The sequence below is a fragment of the Zootoca vivipara genome, chromosome 14 (genome assembly GCF_965207765.1).
Source record: "Zootoca vivipara chromosome 14, rZooViv2.hap1.1, whole genome shotgun sequence".
NCBI classification, from domain to species: domain Eukaryota; kingdom Metazoa; phylum Chordata; class Lepidosauria; order Squamata; family Lacertidae; genus Zootoca; species Zootoca vivipara.
Window position 1 is genome coordinate 44232135 of NC_142597.1, and position 19114 is coordinate 44251248.

A 19114-nucleotide genomic window follows, 5' to 3' on the forward strand; every position below is an offset into this window, starting at 1 on the left:
GCTAGACAGACCAATGTTCTGACTAAGTGCAAGGTGGCTTCCTAAGTTCCCAGCACCCTGGGTAAGATGGGGAATGTTGCATTTATCTGGGGGCTAAGATTTGCATTTCATGGGTCTAAATCAAGGATTTGGGGAGTTGTGGTCCTCCAGACATTGATATTCACCAACTCCCAGAAACCACCATAGCCAAAGACCAGGGGATGATGGGAGTTGTGGTCCAGCAAGGTCTGGGGGACCACAGATGTTGCCATATCTTGTAGAGCAAAAAAGAGGACAGCCCGAGCCGCTGGCAGCCTGAGCCACGTGCGCAGAGCAGCCCAAGTCTGACCCCAAACTGCCCATGTCTCCCCCCAAAATACCCCCCCAAAACCCAGACATTTCCTTTAAAATGTAAAAATCCCCCCCCAGATGTGCATGTTGGCCCGCCAAAGGAGGACATGTCTAGGATTTCCTGGACGTATGGCAACCCTATGCCCCCCATCTCTGGTCTGAAGGCTTATCATGGAAACTATCTCACTGAAATCTTGTCGCTGCCCAGAGGGGAGATCGCCAAGGGTCCCAATTCACACAGGCCGCTTTCAGTACAGGCCATGGATGAATGACAAGATAGTATTTTTAAAAGGAAATGCGATTTGCCTCTCTCAGAGCTGTTTCCTCGAGACAACGTAAACCTGAATCCCCCCCCCCCCAATGACTGAATTGCACATTTACCTCGCAGGCCATGACATGATCCGGGAAATGCTATTTATTTATTTATTTATTTATTTATTTATTTATTGGGGTTTTAAAATCCAATAAATCACACACACACACACACACACACACACACACACACACACAGAGGTCTTCAACAGTAAATACACAGAGCTTGAGGCAGTTTATATCACAATTTAAAAAAAACAGCACCAGACAAACAATTTATCCTGAAACAAATTAAATAATGATAAAGGAAGACAACTGGACCAGGTTTCTAAAAGCCACCTAACTTGAATAAACAAGATCAGACAATTAACATCCCCTAACCCCTGGGTAGACAAACTAAGGCCCAGGGGCCGGATTCGGCCCAATTGCCTTCTAAATTTGGCCCGCCGATGGTCCGGGAATCAGAGGTGCAAATTTGGTACTCAGTGGTTTTCACATACCAAAGATATGCATGCCAACCAAATCTGTTGTCATATCCTTCCAAATCTAATAAGTCTGTATTTCCCAATGTTATCCATTCTCTTAACCAACAGAGACAGGACGCCTCATAATATATCCTCAGGTCTGGCATGGAGTATCCACCTCTTTCTTTTCTATCCACTAAGATTTTATGGTACTCAGTGGTTTTCAACCAGGGGGCTGTGGCGCCCTGGACTGCCTTGAATGACGGTCAGGGGTGCTGCGGGCAACACTAGCCTCTTCCCCTCCCTTCCTCCTCAGATACGATTTCCCTCTCGCATCTCTGCCCCCCAAAGGCTTGCACAGTGAATGGTGCCTCTGGGGCTGGCCAGGGGGTGCTGGTTGCCAGGAGCTGAGGCAGCCTCAGAGTAAGCAAGCAAGCAGGCGAGGGAGCTCAGCCAGCTAGACCACCAGCCCTTGCTACTGGGAAGGGACAGACAAGTGCCAGGCCCCTCTTTGGGGCAGCTCAGAGAGCAGGGGCAGCAGCTGCGGCTGCCCGGAGGACTCTCAAGGAGAGGAGAGAGGATGCTGAGGGATCACTCCACCAGGGATGGTGTTCGGAAAGGGGGGAGAGCCCGTCGGCTTTGCAGGCAAAGGGCGATGTAACTGGGCTCCTTTGCCTCACAGGGGTGCTGCAAAACAATATAATTGCTCAAGGTGGCTGCGGATGTTAAAAACCTCTGCATTATTCCATTAGCTAGCGGGTTTTCCTTCTAGAGATTTCAAAGTTGTTTTCCGCAATCATTCTCCCATAAGAGCAGGCCAGTGTGGTCACACAAACACCCCAATTTGGTAAGGAGCTGATTTAAGGCCACCCACTGGAACCTGTGGTAGAGGTGAAATTTGTAATGGGGAGCCTCTTGGCTCTACCTCTCCAGGACACAGGGGCGGAGGAAGGGGGGATGCAGTGGGGGCGGACCACCCTGGGTGTCTTCGCTGAAGGGCACACCGCCACCCGCGACTCCCAAGCCTATGCCGACTTTGCCCCCAAAGGCTCCCGAGAATAACGAATATACTGCTTGAGTGCATAGTAAAGGTAAAGGGTAAAGGGACCCCTGGCCATTAGGTCCAGTCGTGACCGACTCTGGGGTTGTGCGCTCATCTCGCATTATTGGCCGAGGGAGCCGGCGTATAGCTTCCAGGTCATGTGGCCAGCATGACAAAGCCGCTTCTGGCAAACCAGAGCAGCACATGGAAACGCCGTTTACCTTCCCGCTGTAGCGGTCCCTATTTATCTACTTACATTTTTGACGTGCTTTCGAACTGCTAGGTGTGCAGGAGCTGGGACCGAGCAACGGGAGCTCACCCTGTCGCGGGGATTCGAACTGCCGACCTTCTGATCAGCAAGCCCTAGGCTCAGTGGTTTAACCCACAGCGCCACCTGGGTCCCTGCTTGAGTGCATATGGAGCCTAAACCAGAGATTCCTAGAACTGTGGCTTGCACGATCCAAATAATATGATAAAATTCACAACTGTAAACATTAATGGCACATTTCTGCAGATTCCAATTAAAACTGCTTAGTTTAATTAATTCATTGATATTGATGGCCTTGGTTCAGTTACAGTCCTTTTTTACACCTCCAGTGCCCCTTGCCCCCCAATAACTCCACTGCCCCCTAAGGGGGGGAGGAAACGCCCACTTTGGGGGATCACTGACCTAACCAGCCAAAACATTCTCTATTCTCACAGTCTTTTAAAACACATTTCTTAAAAAGCAGGATGCCTCTGAATACCACTCGCTTGAAGTCACAGGGAAGGAGAGTCGCCACTGCCACACTTGGGTCTCTCCGGGGGGCTCCCCTTTGCGGCATCTGGCTGGCCGGTCACTGCAGATGCGGGAGGCTGGACTGGATGGGACCCCCTTCTGGCCTGATCCAGCGGCCGGGCTTCTCTGACCCTCTCAGGTTAAAATGCCGGTGGCAGAACAGCTCATTCCGAATGCCTCCTTGCAGAGATGCTCGTTTTGGTTCGCTTTGCATTAATTGCGGTTCATTTGCACTGCAAACGCTCCAGCTGACATATTATCACAGAGGCTGCTTTTACGCGTCCACCAAACAAGCGCTTATCGCTGGGTGGTGTCGCTTGGAAAAACAAAGCAGGTACAAATGAGGGCAAGCCATAGGAGCGCCGGAAGTGGCCTTGTGGGGAGTCAAGCCGGGGCCCTACCTAGGCTCAGGGTTGTCGACACTGACCGGCAGCAGCTTTCCAGGGGGCATTCAGGCGGGGGACATTCCCAGACCTAGCTGGAGATGCTGGGGACTGAACTCGGGTCTTCTCCGTGCAAAGCAGATGTTCTGCCCCTAAAAATGAAACAAGACTCCAGTCCCCATGGTTCTGGTTTAAACAGGGGAAAGCCTTCACGTCGGACCGTGAGACCGTCTCCCACAGTGCTGTCTACACTGACCGGCAGAGGCTCTTCAATGTTTCAGGCGGGCAACATTCCCAGTGCGCCTACCTTGCAAGGTTGTTGGGATAAGGAATAGGAATGGAGGCAGAGGAATCAACCCCACTAGTTCCCCCTGAGTTCCTTGGAAGAAGGGAAGGATTTAAATGCGAAAGAGCCTGACAAACAAACAAACCACCTTCCTTCCTTCCTTCCTTCCTTCCTTCCTTCCTTCCTTCCTTCCTTCCTTCCTTCCTTTCCAGCAGTTGGAGAGCTTTGTTGTCACTTGTCTACATTCGGAGGAGAAACTACTTAAGATCTCGCCGTCCTCAGGCGGCTCCGACGTGGGGCCTGCCGGGGCTCGACTCCCTCTCTCTTCCGCCCCCTTCCAACCTCCCACTCACTCAGTGCCGCGGGCGCCCCACAGATCCAAACCCTTCCCCCCCAGCCAACCGTGCCACGCAAAGAGCCTGAACGCGGCCCCATGGGCTGCCAGCCTAGGCCTGGCAGGGCTCGACTCACACATCACAAACACAGAGAGGGGGAAGCGCACACACAAGCCAAGGGAGCTTTCAGCCGCTCCACACAAAAAGGGCACATTCCCAACCCAGGAAAGAAAGGAAAGAATAAATAAATAAAAAACCTTCCACTCCACTCTCAGGACTTAATTTGTGTGCCTGGCACCGAAACTTCCTGTAAGTTGAGCTTGCCAGCTCCAAAAGGGGAGCCGGGGGAGAGGCCTGCAATTACTCAGCAACGAAGCAGGGGCAAAAAGAAACGCTCTCTGCCCATGCTCAGAGGCAAGCCATCGTTGCCGCAACACTCCAAAGAAGCCTGAGGCTTTGGCGCTGAAAATCACTTATTTTCCTGGGGAAAGCTGGATGCCGTGCTCAAATTAAGCCCTTGCCTCGGAGTAGGGGGTCTTCTGTTCCGATGGAGAGGGTTGGTTTTAGACAGCAATTGTTGAGGGAGAAAGAGAGAAAGGCAAGGCACAGAAATAAATCCGCTCCAGCCCAAACAAGCAGCCTTATCAGCCCCTGCTGAGCTCCCGCTTTCTACAAACCCCAAACCCTTTTACCTCCATAGGTGGGAGGACCAGGCTGGGATAAAGACAGCCCTGGAAGCCCATGTTGCTAAGCACACACAAATCACCAACATCTCATTCCCAGAGGCCCCCAAATCCTGGGAAAACTCTGGAATTATATCAAGCAGGAGTTATTTTGGGGGCGGGGGGAGCAAGAAAGAGAGAATATGGCAGCATTTACATCTAGATGTAAACTGCAGCCCTGGAAAGCCCAGAGCTCCAAGCCACAAGAGTGCCTCTGGCCATATACAGGTATTATTATTATTATTATTATTATTATTATTATTATTATTATTATTATTATTATTATTCCCTCCATCGCAGAACAAGGTGGGATTGAAGAGGCAGGACGTCCAGCAACTCCTTGAAATCAGCCACCCCTTGGGGGCACCTCTGGGGAATCAGGTGAGGGGCTGAACCCGCAGCAAAACAAACCCCTCCCCATTTTATTTATTGCTTGGATAGCAAACGGTTGTCTCTTAAGGAGCTCCAAGCAGCGTACGCAGTTCCCCCCCTCGCTTAGTCCCCACACCGACCCTGCGAGGTAGGCCAGGCTCAGAAGCAGGAAGTTGCGCCAAATGGCCACAAGTTTCGTGACCGAGTGGGGATTTGAACCATGGCCGAAGCCTGGCACTCTAGCCGCTGCAGCAGTATGGGCTCAATCCCAGTACAGTATAAAGCCCAACCTAAGTCTTCAGTGGCCAAGCTACTGGGTCCTTCTGCACCTTTTGGAAGCCACCGTGCCAGTCCCAGAGGTTTAGGCCAGCACAAAGAGCCCGCCTCGCCCCGACTGCGTGCCCACCTTCTCCGAGGCCGGGGAGCTGGGGGTAGCCGACCTCTCCTCTTCCTCTTCTTCGAGGACCTTATCGAGATAGCCAATGGCTTCCTCTTCTTCTTGCATGGCTCCCCGGGCTCTGGGGAGAAGTCGGCCCCCCTCAGAGGAGCCAGGGGCCAGCCAGGCCTGGCATCGCCGCCGCCGGAGGCTGGCACTGCCTCCTTCCGAGGAAGAGAGCCATTCCCGGGCACCGCAGCCCGGGACGGCACACAACACACACCCAAAACGTAACCCGCACCCTTTTCCAGCAGAGGCAAAGTCCGCAGCCAAGAAACTCAACTCCTGTGGGAAAAAAGCGAAGGAGGAGAAGAGAAGGCAGGAAGCAGGAGGCTTAGCTTAACCCCTTCCCTGAGCTGGGAGCACGCATGGCTCCGTTCTCTCTCCCGGTCTTTTCTTTCTGCCGTCCTTGCCCAGCCTTGGCGCTCGTTCCGCAGACAGGAAATGCCAGCCTCGCCCGCTGGCCTGCCCTCCGTAGGTGGGGAAAGGACCCTCTCTCCGAGATACACACGCCTGGCAAAATGATATATATCTATGTATGCATATATTTTTAAGAAAAAGAAGGAGGCTGTTTCTCTCTCTCCGGTGCCAAGAGAAATGCGGAAAGTTCGTGGGAAGGAACTCCCAGCTCTTTGAGGAAGCAGCAGGCAGCTTTTTTCCGTGGTGAAGGAGGGCGGAGAGGTGGAAGAGGAGGAGGCTAGACGCACCCCCTCAAAAAGAAAAAAAGAAAAAACCTGGAAGGGGGGGGGAAGCACGGACACAAATGCCACTGGATGGTTGGAAGAGGAAGGAAGGATCCCAAACTTGCAGCAGTCCCACTCGGAAGAAGCAGATGCAGAAATCACCTGCAAAAAGCAGCTTAAAAACTACTGTCCCCAACCGCAGGAGACAGCATCTCAGGAAGGAAGTGCAAGGTCCACACCACTTCCTAGGCTGGTGCTCGTTTTTTCTCACGACGACAGCCCACCTCGCAAGGCTGTTGTGAAGATGGCTCGAGGTTGTGGGCAGAGTAGGGAACAACAACACTTGAGTTCCCTCGGGGGGGGGGAAAGACGGGGTATGAATAAATAAACAAATATAAGAATAGTGATAATTGGTTAATGGAGAGTTGGGAAAAGGTCCTTTCTGTAGCAAATTGTTAGGGGAATGTGAGTCTCAGCAGCTAAAGTGCCAGACTAGGGTGAGAGGCCCGGGTTTGAATTTCCACGCAGCCCCAAAGTGTGTTGGGTTACTGCAGGCCGGCTGCTCTCTACCTCGCAGGGTTGTTGGTGAGGATTGTTTTTGTGGGGGAGAATGACCTAGGCTCTCCTGAGGGCCTTAGGAGAAGGGCAGGCTATTGCTCTAAACAACAACAAACAAATATTTCTTGCTGGAATCTATGCAAAAATAAGGAAGAAAGGGGAGGGGACACGGGGCATCTCGGGATCTTGAAATAGTTTTTGAAGCTGCAAGAGGGACCGCCATCCACAGCATCCCACTGGCTCAGGAGAGTCACAAAAAAGTATTTCCAGCTCTCCCTATATGGGCTTCTGAGCCACACAGGATGTTTCTTTGGCCCAGGTGAAGAGTCCTGTCTGATGCATAAGCCTGCATAGGCATTTCCTAACAAACACAGAAGAACTATATCTATCTATCTATATATCTATATATATCTTCTCTCTCTCTGTTTCTCTGTCTCTCTCCTCCAAGACCAGAAAAAAATGCACAAGCACAAAGTGCGTATAACTTTCTGGGAATGAGCTCAGCCACAAAAAAACTGTGGGTGGGTGAGTGGGAATCCCTGCTAGCAGCCCCCCCCCCAGGAAAGGGCATCAGGGGCAAGCCGTGGATTGCACACAGTTGTAGAGACCCAGAGGCAGCAAGGGGGGAAAAAGAAGCCTTCTCATCTGCAACAAGGAAGAAAAAGGGGAAACCACAGACCACAGAGTTTCTGCTGCTCTGGGGAGGCGGTCGGGGGGGGGGGGAGAAGAACCGCCTTCTTTTCCCGCCGCCTATGAACAAACATGCTCTTTCCTGGGCTATTTCACTCCCTGCAAAAATTCACAAGTCCACCTTGACGAACCAGTGATACTGTGCAAAATTAAACTGTGCTACTAAATGGGTTTTTATATTGTATTTGAATGTTGTAACCTCCTCTGGGAACTTAGGAGGAGGAGGAAGAAGAAGAAGAAGAAGAAGAAGAAGAAGAAGAAGAAGAAGAAGAAGAAGAAGAAGAAGAAGAAGAAGAAGAAGAAGAAGAGGAGGAAGAGGAGGAGGAGGAGGAGGAGGAGGAGGAGGAGGAGGAGGAGGAGGAGGAGGAGGAGGAGGAGGGAGGAGTGGCGTTTGGGCAGGGGAGATTAAATTCTGCACCATGGCAGTCCAAAATCCAGCCATTTTGGCGCTGATGAAGGGAAGTAATAGTACCACTGTATTCTGCTCTGGTCAGACCTCACCTGGAGTACTGTGTCCAGTTCTGGGCACCACAGTTCAAGAAGGATACTGACAAGCTGGAACGTGTCCAGAAGAGGGCAACCAAAATGGTCAAAGGCCTGGAAACGATGCCTTATGAGGAACGGCTTAGGGAGCTGGGTATGTTTAGCCTGGAGAAGAGAAGGTTAAGGGGTGATATGATAGCCATGTTCAAATATATTAAAGGATGTCATATAGAGGAGGGAGAAAGGTTGTTTTCTGCTGCTCCAGAGAAGCGGAGACGGAGCAATGGATTCAAGCTACAAGAAAGAAGATTCCACCTCAACATTAGGAAGAACTTCCTGACAGTAAGAGCTGTTTGGCAGTGGAATTTGCTGCCAAGGAGTGTGGTGGAGTCTCCTTCTTTGGAGGTCTTTAAGCGGAGGCTTGATAGACATATGTCAAGAATGCTTTGATGGTGTTTCCTGCTTGGCAGGGGGTTGGACTGGATGGCCCTTGTGGTCTCTTCCAACTCTAAGAGGATCACTCCTAACACCAGGAAATCATGGCTATTCTCTGCCTCCACAGTCAGAGGGGAGAGATTAGCCTGATCAAGCAAGTTACTCTTGTGTTCTTGTGTTGGACATGGAGCTGGGAAGGAGGAGAGAAAACTCAGCTTCAGATGTTTCCTCTCTGGCCAACAATCGGCTTCTCTCAACCTAGCCTGTGGCCTACCTCACAGGGTTGTTGCAAGAGAAGCGGGGGAGAACAAGGCACACACTTTGGAGGAAACCATAATAAAGAAATGCAAAAAGGGCAAGCCACCGCATAGAAGCGCAGAGTTGGGGCGCCCCTCAGAGGTCCTCTAGCCCACCCCGTCAGCACCCCACTTAATACAGGACGCAACCACAGCAGGGTTCAAATCCCCACCCTGCCGTGAAGGTTTCACTGGGTGACCTTCAGCCACTCGCTGCCTATCAGCCAAAACTACCTCACAGGGTTGCTGTGATTCTACCTAAACACCTCTAACTAAATCATTACGCTTTCTCTAGAATCTATTGACATCCATAAGGGCTAGAAACTTGATGGCTGCAAAAGGCCGCCTGCATGCATGGCCCTGACTCTATGGACCGCCCCCAGGGCTGAAGGCCACTGGCTGTCACTGGCCTGTGATCATCACTCTTGTGGGTGCAGTTATATGGGGGGGAGCAATTTTATTCTGGGACGACAGCACACGGCAAAAAGGTGACGCCCCTTCTCACCTATGCTATTACACAAAAACCCGATTGGACATAATATGTAGTTTTACCTGCATCTTAAGGAAAGGATTTGTGGGGGGGATCGGGGTTGGGGGCAGGCGAGGCAGAGCTGGGCAGTGGAGGGAGAAGAGAGAGCATAGTGAGGGATAAGTAGTATAGATCCTTTTTTTAAAAAAAGCAGCAAAGGCAATGAGGACTAGAGACTTGAAGCCAAGACAAAAGTGGGAGGAGGAGGAGGAGCCAGTGCAGGGAATATGAAGCAGTGGGTGGATGAGACAGGATGGGCCCACAGCTCTGTGACGGTTGTGAAGGGGGCCTCAAAGCCAGCCAGAGTTTCCACCCAGGACAGTGTGGGAGGCTAAGAGTTAACTGCAAAGGAACTGGAAGGATTTGCTGGTTTTAAAGGCTTGCAAATCCCCTCAGCTATGGGGGCCTCTGCCTCAACAAAGGCAAGCTATTTTCTGCAGGGCTTCTCTTTTGCATGCTCCCCACAGCAAAAACCCCGGTGCTGCAACCCCCACCATACTGAATAATGATTCTTAAATCGGGTATAAGGAAAGGCAGGGGAAAGGTGTCGTTTTTTTTCTAATCAGAAACCTTTTAAAAACAACAACAACAGTGTGGTAGCTCATTATGGCCACCAGGTGGAGCAAGGAGCCCAGATCACAGTGAGGTTGGCTAACCTGAGATTTTAAAAGGAAGACAGGCAGAAAGTGATTTGCAGGGCCTTACCATCTACCTCAGTATCGCTTACACTATCTGGCAGCCACCTGCCCAGGATTTCAGGCGGGGAAATTCTGGTCCTCATGCTTGAGCAAAAAAAATGAAAGGCACAAATACAGGATGGGAGACACCTGGCTTGAGAGCAGTACATGTGAAAAGGATCTAGGAGTCTTGGTAGACCACAAACTTGACATGAGTCAGCAGTGTGATGCAGCAGCTAAAAAAGCCAATGCAATTCTGGGCTGCATCAGTAGGAGTATAGCATCTAGATCAAGGGAAGTAATAGTACCACTGTATTCTGCTCTGGTCAGACCTCACCTGGAGTACTGTGTCCAGTTCTGGGCACCACAGTTCAAGAAGGATACTGACAAGCTGGAACGTGTCCAGAAGAGGGCAACCAAAATGGTCAAAGGCCTGGAAACGATGCCTTATGAGGAACGGCTTAGGGAGCTGGGTATGTTTAGCCTGGAGAAGAGAAGGTTAAGGGCTGATATGATAGCCATGTTCAAATATATGAAAGGATGTCATATAGAGGAGGGAGAAAGGTTGTTTTCTGCTGCTCCAGAGAAGCGGACACGGAGCAATGTATTCAAACTACAAGAAAGAAGATTCCACCTAAACATTAGGAAGAACTTCTTGACAGTAAGAGCTGTTCGGCAGTGGAATTTGCTGCCAAGAAGTGTGGTGGAGTCTCCTTCTTTGGAGGTCTTTAAGCAGAGGCTTGACAGGCATATGTCAAGAATGCTTTGATGGGGTTTCCTGCTCAGCAGGGGGTTGGACTGGATGGCCCTTGTGGTCTCTTCCAACTCTACGATTCTATGATTCTATGCTTCTGTAATAAGGACTGATGCCGGATCGAACCTGGGACCTTCTACATGCAGATCAGGTGCTCTGATGCTGAGCTCTGGCCCTTCCTTGCCTTCCCAGGTAGCAGGCCGTGAAAGAGCCCTCTCTGCCCAAGGCCTCGGGGGCCAGATGAAGAAGAGGAAACAGCAAGCACTCAAGACCAAGGGGAGTACCCTCGTACCGCAGCCTTCAGCCACGTTTCATAAAATTAATACACCTCTGGATTGCAAAAATGCAAAACAAACTCTCAAAGCAGTTTACCAAAAAAGAAAAGATAAAATGTTAAAAGAACAGATTGTAGAATCTTAAGAGTCGGAAGGGACCCAAGGGTCATCTAGTCCAACCCCCTGCAATGCAATGAAAACAATTAACCACAATAGTTTAAAACGTTCAAAAAATTAAAATAAGCAATAAATTAAAAACAAATTAAAACGTGCTACATTCCAGATAGCTGGATAGGTTTGCCGAAATGGAAAGGTTTTAATCAGGCACAGAAAAGAGTACAGTAAAGGCTCCTGCCTGGTGTCAACAGGCAGGGAGTTCCAAAGGGCAGATGCTGCTGCAGTGGAAGGTGGGAGTTCTTATGAATGCAGAACGGGTATTTTGTGGCATCTGTAACAGACTGAAGCTGTTGAGAGGGCATCAAACTGCTTATGGTAGCCGCACAGCCTCGGGTGGGTCTAGGAGGAGAGGCTTCCCAGACGCTGGCCAATAGCACCCTGCAAATGTGGCACTGGTGCCTTTTCCATAAGGTTTAAGATCATATTCCCACCTCACCTGCCTTTCACAACATGCAAAACAACTCTGCAAAGTCCTTTTCACCTCCGCAACGCCTTATCAGTTCTCGAATTTTAAAAATGCCAATGTCCCACGACCTGCTCCAGCACTGGTATGCACGAGAGAATCGCCGAATTAGACACATTAAATAAATAAAACAAACACAGCACCAGCCAGGTTTTAAAGATGGGCCCGCCTCTCCCATGCTCAAATTTAAACAGCAAAAGGGGGGGGGGAGCCACCCATCACGTTTGCCCCCCCCCTCCACAATCTGTCCCACAGAAATGACTTCTTCACACAGAACAGAGTTAAAACTATGGGACTCCTCTCCAAAGAGGGCTGGAAAATTACGCCCTGCCTGAAACCCTGGAGAGCTGCTGCCGGTCCGTGCGGACAATACTGAGCTAGGTGGGCAAGCAGCCTGACTCGGTAAATGCAAAGCACTTCAAACACCATATGCTATCATAGCAACAGATAATAAACCAACAGCAACAACAAAGGGGGGATGGCATTTCTGCCCGGACCCCCAAACACTTACCACAGTCCCCAGTCCATCTGCTGGGGTGGGCGAGAGGCTCTCGCACCCGTCTCCGCCGTTCCCGCCCTCTTGGCTGCGGGCACTGAGCTGAGGCGACATGGTGGGAGACTCGTCGATGTAGGGCATGGTCTCCGAACCCCCAGGGGGGACCTTGGGCTCCTCGTTCCCCTCGGCGTCATAATCCTCCATGCCATAGTTGAAATCTGTCAACAGGACCAGAGAGAGAGGGCCGGTCACTCAAAGTCTGACGGGGAGCTCTGGGCCACGATGGCGGCAAGTCGTAAGAGCGCCATGTATTGTTTTCATTCATTCGTTTACTTATTGCATTTCTATCCCGCCTTGTTCTCCACGGAGCTCGAGGCGGCATACATGGTTCTCCCATTCCGTGTTTAATCCCACACAACAACCCTGTGAGGTAGGGATAGAGGGTGAGAGGCAGGTCCAAGGTCACACACCCAGTAGGCCTCATGCCCAAGAGGGGATTCGAACCCTGGTCTCTCCCAGATCCTAGTTTGACACTCTAACTGCCCTGTTGGCGTAGCATTACCGCCAGAATGTTGTTATTGATTTCTTGTAAATTAGCTTGAGTTACTTCTATTAAAAAAAGAAGTGACTAAGAATAAGAATATTGAAATTTGTTGTAAGTCCATTTGAGTTACTTCTGTGAAAAAAAGAAGAGAGGACTAATACGTTTATTAAGAAAATCATTTCTACTAGGTTTTCCCAGTAGTGATGTATGGAAGTGAGAGCTGGACCATAAAGAAGGCTGATCGCCGAAGAATTGATGCTTTTGAATTATGGTGCTGGAGGAGACTCTTGAGAGTCCCATGGACTGCAAGAAGATCAAACCTATCCATTCTGAGGGAAATCAGCCCTGAGTGCTCACTGGAAGGACAGATCCTGAAGCTGAGGCTCCAATACTTTGGCCACCTCATGAGAAGAGAAGACTCCCTGGAAAAGACCCTGGTGTTGGGAAAGATGGAGGGCACTCGGAGAAGGGGACGACAGAGGACAAGATGGTTGGACAGTGTTCTCGAAGCTACGAACATGCGTTTGACCAAACTGTGGGAGGCAGTGCAAGACAGGAGTGCCTGGCGTGCTATGGTCCATGGGGTCACGAAGAGTCGGACACGACTAAACGACTAAACAACAACAACAAGAAAATCATATTCATACAAGCACCCCCCATTTATGTGCATTCAATATGTGTATGACTGCGTGTGCCCATTGCACCAATCCCAGAAGTGAAGAGTCCCGAAAACGTCACAAAAGGGGGCAGAATGGGGTGTTTGTAGGATTTCCCTACCGTGTTTCAAATATACACAATTTCACTTAAACGTACGGTGCCTTGGAACATCAAGGTGAGGCTGCCTGTATTCTGAGCCCCCGCTGTAAACCTCTCACACCTGAATTGTCATCTGGCTATTAAAGCCCCTTCCCCCTTTTCTAAGCATCGGTGGGCGGGGTTCTGATGTCACTTCCCCTAGCCCCTCATTTTCCCAGGCAGCACCCCTTTATAGCAGCAGCTAGCGTGCCACCGTGGGCATCACTAGGGGCCAAAATAGGGACCCTTCTCTGGCAAGCCAACTTGCTAATGTTCTTGCCTCCTCCTCCTCCTGCCAGCCCCCCAGATGCCTCCGAACCTACAGCCCCCGCATGGTTCGGCCATCAAGGGGGGCTGATGCCAGTTGCCTCAGACTGAAGCCAGGCAGAGGCCACTGAGCTATGCCCCATCCCATGGTCAATGGGCATCTCTGGGAAAGGAAATTGGGATTTCCTGCATGGCATGGACTCTTGTTCACAGACAAGTCTGTGCACAGACCCTTCTCTGCAAAAATAAGGCACCCCAGATGAACACAATGCAGATGTGGGAATACAAGAAAGTGGGCAGGTGCCAGCTGCCGCCCCCTCCCTCCCCAGAGGCGCCAACTCCCTCCTCTCACATTAGCACATTATTACCTCCTGGAGCATCCCAGCTACCCACTCTGCACTCAGTCAGGCGTGCGGCCCCTGCTTGCTCCCCCTCCCCAACAGCCTGACACACTTCCCCACTTTTGCACAATTAACCACGCGTCCTTGAATCCGCCGCCTTGAAGCCCGATGCTTTCTGCCAGTTGGCTGTGGCAAGTCCAGGCCAGGACCGAGGTGCTTCTTTTGAGAAGGCGGCTGCGTTATAGGGAGGGAGGGAGAATAGGGGCCACCCCCACCCACCCCCAATCACATTCGAAATATGATTGGGCCCCTGTGTGCTTGGGGGTGAAGCAGGAAACCCACCCCGATCCTGCAAAACTGATGGTTAAAAACAAAACACCCCACAAGCAACATCTCCACCTCGCAACAGTCGGGCCCAATGAAACATGTTAAGTTGCGCTGCATAATTTATCCTGCCTCTGAAATTCATGGGGGTTGGGGGAGGCGGAAGGAATGACCTGAATGTGTGAATGCAGATTCAGGTTTTTGCATTGCCAGAAATCACCTCAAATGCAACAGCTTTGCCGTGGAAGCAGTTCTAATATTTATTATTATTATTATTATTATTATTATTATTATTATTATTATTATTAAGATTTATATACCACCCTTCATCCAAAGATCTCAGGGCATTTCACAAGATGAATTGTGGGAGTTGCAGTTCCAAACATCTGGAGGGCACCAGGCTGGTGTAGTGGTTAAGGGTGCCAGATGTTAAGATCCAGGGTTCAGATTCTGCCCCAGCTGCAAAGCTTTCTGGGTGAGAATGGGACCGGTCACTGTCTCTCAGGCCAACCTACCTCTGTGAGAAGAGGGTGTTGGTCTAGATTGGCCACTGGCCTGATCCAGCAGGCTCTTCTCAGGTTCTTCCCTTTGACACTAGAATTCAGCTTTCGGAGAAGCTCGCTTTTGTTTTCAAGAGGCAAGTTACTAGTCCTCATGATTCCGTGAGAGCGGGATGCAGGACTAGATGGGCCACTGGCCCGATCCACCAGCTCTCTTCTGATGCTCTTGCCCATGCCGCAAGATTTGGGTGACTCTCCAGGTAACATACCAATTGACCCAGTTTACTGCAGGGTAATTTGAGAGTTTAGTGACGCTTCTGCACCAAGTTGCAAGTTCCAGAGAACTTGCAACATTCCGGGAGAGTCATGGCCATGGAACAACATGCAAATGTCTCCGTGTCGAACTGTGCGCTCTTTATCTCTGTCCTAGGGAAATTTGAGGGTTGAGCTTTGCATCCCAAATCCTCTTCCCCAGGGCAGAACAAGGAAGGTGTCACAGTGGGGAAAGAAATAAACTGGAGATAAACCTCCCCCCCCCCAAAGAAAACAATTAAGAGGCCACAAAACGAAAATCCCCAAGAGAAAGAGGAACATTTTTGACCACCTCCTTTCAAAAGGAGAGCAGTGGCAACAACAATACCCCTATCAGTACTCTCTTTATTATTAAAATAAAAAAATTCCTTCAGTAGCACCTTAAAGACCAACTAAGTTTTTATTTTGGTATGAGCTTTCGTGTGCATGCACACTTCTTCAGATACCTGATGGACACGAAAGCTCATACCAAAATAAAAACTTAGTTGGTCTTTAAGGTGCTACTGAAGGAATTTTTTTATTTTACTTCGACCCAGACCAACACGGCTACCTACCTGTAACCAGAACTATGGAAGGCACCACATTGAGCCTCTTTATTATTAATTATTGTTATTATTACTTTGCAGTCACTGTTTCAGAGCACTGGGGCAGATATCTTTTCAATTATCTCTAAGCTGACGGGGTTCCAGTAGTGTTATAGAAGGGCATAAATTTAGCAAAAGAAGCCGCACTTCGTCATTCGACCTTTACTTCCGCCTGGCTGCAAACCTTAATTTTTATGTGAGTTTGCTCTTTCAAACAAGGGTTTCTCCTTAAAAACAGGGGCAGCAAACTGGGTGCGTTCCAGACTTTGCTGGGCTACACCTCTCATCACGCTGGCCGTCGGTGGAGACAGCATCACAGAATTGTAGAGATGGAAGGGGCCCCGAGGGTCATCTAATCCAACCCTCCGCAATGCAGGAATCTTTTGCCCAGCGTGGCACTTGAACCCACAACTCTGAGATTAACAGGCTCGTGTTTTAGTGAGATGGGAACCTAACAACATCTGGAGGACCACGTCTCCCCCCAGAATAGAGATGTAAAATTTCCGAAATTTTTTAAGCTCGGGGAAAAAACCTGTTTTTTCCGGGTTTTTTCGGGGGGAAACGGAAATTTTCAGAAAAATTGAAAAAATGGCTACATTAGCACTTCTTTTTTCTTTTCCAGATTGAAAGTCAATCTGTTACTTTAGAAACATAAAATATAACTAAATTTTAATGGGCATAAAATTATCACAACTAGCATATTAAAAATATAGTGTATCCAAACAGTAACTGAAATTTAACTTGTCATTCATCACTGTTTCTATGCAACATGCTTACTCCACCTCCCATGTTTGCCCATGAGACCTTGTGTATTTCCTCACACTGATGTGTGTGGTCTGTTAACCACTTTAGCTACTACTACTATATGCTTAAATTAGTTTATTTCACTTTTTAAAGACTGTTTTACAGCATTTAATGTTTAAAATATTTTCATTTCTCTTTTTCTTTCATAACACTTCTCTGATTGCCACGGCAGCACATATACTTTCAGGCCCTTTTCGTTGCTCTATATTTTCTTCCAGTGCTTTGAGGCCTAGTGAAGAGGAACAGAACGAATGCATACCACACGTGTGCAAAAACAAAACTGAAACCTTTTTCTTTTCTGGCGACAACAGCACCTCCTAAAGGAAGAAATGTATCTTATTCTTGCATTGGAGAGTTCAGTTTGTTACCTAGGAGTGGCTTGTCCTCACAGAAATTAGAATAATCTGATACCATACATATTTTTTAGAAATGATTTATAAAATATTTGAACCCCTTATCTTAAAATATTTTATTCATCACGTTAAAATAAAACATTCCATAATCTGTTTTTTATTTTTCCAGTTTTTAAGAAAAAAAACAAAAAAGGCTTCAGGGGAAAAACGGGGAAAAACCCAGGGTTTTTTCCCCAAATTTTTCTGGGTTTTTTTCCGTGCCTCCACATCTCTACCCCAGAGCAGCCTTTGCCCACCTGGCACCATCCAGATGTTGCCAGACTACAATTCCCAGCAGCAAACACGGCCTATCGCTGCCTTAAAGCTCCCATTCAAGCACAGTCTGTTGCCAGGATCATCTCCTAGGCTTTGCTATGAAACCCACCCCCCTGAAAAAAACCCCACTCCCCTTGCCCTTCTGCTTTAGCTCCCGCCTCCCCATCGAAATCCCACGCAAGGCTCCTTCCCTAGCAGCTTGAGGTCTGTGCCGTCGCCACGGCAACCGCCTCCTACCGCATCCCACAGTGATGCAATTCCTGCAGCTGTAAGAGCCACTCAGGTGCCCACAACATGGATGAGGGTGGGGCGATGCGCCTCCTCCCCGACGAGCACCCTAATCAGCTTTTGTGGCAAAAGGGGTGGGGTGGGGCGTAAGAGGGAAAGCAGGGAGCACCCCCCCTGATTCCTGGGGTGAGGCGGGTGGGCCCTTTCCACCCAGAGAGGTTAGAATAGATAATACTCCTGCCTGCTGAGATCCAACCAAGAGCAAGGCAGCGGAATGAGGAGTTTTCAGGCCTGCCAGATCTACTGAGGCGGGTTGGTCTTTCTGCTTGATCCACCAAGTGGGCCTGGGTGCGAAATACGCTCACCGAAGCAATTAAGGGATGGGGGAGCCCAGGCATTTTCTTCTCGAGGGCCAGAACTGGATGTCGCTCTCAACCCGCCCGCCCCACGTGAGTCCAGTCGTGGTGAAGGGGTTACAGAGCATCAGACTAGGACTTGGGAGAGACCAGGGTTCAAATCCCCACTCAGCCTTGAAGCTTCTGCGACTTGGGGAGCCAGTCACTGCCTTTTCCCAGCATGCTCCTGTTTAAGCCAGCCTTTAATTCCGAACCATGAGGACTGGAATCTTGGTTTAATTCAGGGGATAGGTCTCGACCCAATGACAGAGCAGCTGCTTTGCGTAGCTTCAATCACCAAAGACATTTCCAGGCAGTTGTTTATTTCCTTGACATCTAGTGCAGGAATCCCCAAACTTCGGCCCTCCAGATGTTTTGGACTACAATTCCCATCTTTCCCGACCACTAGTCCTGTTAGCTAGGGATCGTGGGAGTTGTAGGCCAAAACATCTGGAGGGCCGCAGTTTGGGGATGCCTGCATTAGACTGTTTGATTTTCCCCAACTAGCTTGCAAACGTGCTTTCTCGATCTCGGTTTGTGAGGTTAATGCCAGGACCTGTTAAGGGAACCTCGTCTAATCGTTCTTTTCTCCCCACCGTTCAGAAGTCATTTTAGAAACTTCAGCTGAGCAGTGAAAACTGTAATACAGGCGGAGGCGTCTCGTGGTTCCCCACTGCTTTCGAACTCGCCTCCTTGCATTGCATGTTAATATGAAGAGGTGGTTTGTTGATCCGGCCGCCCTGCGTGACCCCCGCCCTTTCAGTAGCCTGGCACTGAGCAGTGTTTGTACCTGAACTCTGCAATTCTTTATTTTTATTTTTTGGTGGAGGGCAGATGACAGAAATGGCAAATGAGAGCAAGACTGCTTAGCTGGGAGGGAACCTCAGCCGTGGTTTAAAATGCCTGGCGCGTACAACAATCATAAGAAAAGCCTGCTGGATCAGGCCAGTGGCCCACCCAGTCCAGCCTCCTGTTCTCACAGTTGCCAGCCAGATGGCTGTGGAAAACCCGCAAGCAGGATTCGAACACAAGAACACTCTCCCCTCCAGGGGTTTTCAGCAACAGGAATTCAGAAGCACTGTTGCCTCTGACCGTGGAGGCAGAGCATAGCAATCGTGAAGTATCGTAGAATTGTAGCGTTTGAAGGGACCCCGAGGGTCATCTAGTCCAACCCCCTGCTGCAAGGCAGGAATCATTTACCCAACGTGGGGCTCAAACCCACAACCTGGGTGGCTGAGCTAGCAATCGACTGCCTTCTCCTCCCTGAATTGGCCCGATCCTTTTCGAAAGCCGTCTAGATCGCTCTCCCTGGAGAGTTCTATAGCTCCCTCGGTCCCAAACACGTGCACTCTTAACATGCTCAAAGGCACTGTACT

General features: G+C 49.7%; 1 protein-coding gene across 2 annotated transcripts in view; it reads right to left on the reverse strand.

Annotated features, from left to right (window-relative positions):
* Positions 1–19114, reverse strand: part of ABR (ABR activator of RhoGEF and GTPase) — a 120236-nt gene that overhangs the window by 67107 nt on the left and 34015 nt on the right. The window contains exon 2 of one of the 2 annotated variants that reach the window (XM_035138839.3): positions 11992–12194. In XM_035138839.3, the coding sequence (XP_034994730.3) occupies positions 11992–12194 (203 nt within the window). Of the gene's footprint in view, positions 1–5430; positions 6145–11991; positions 12195–19114 lie in introns of those variants that run through there. The other variant, XM_035138840.3, reaches the window with a different exon arrangement.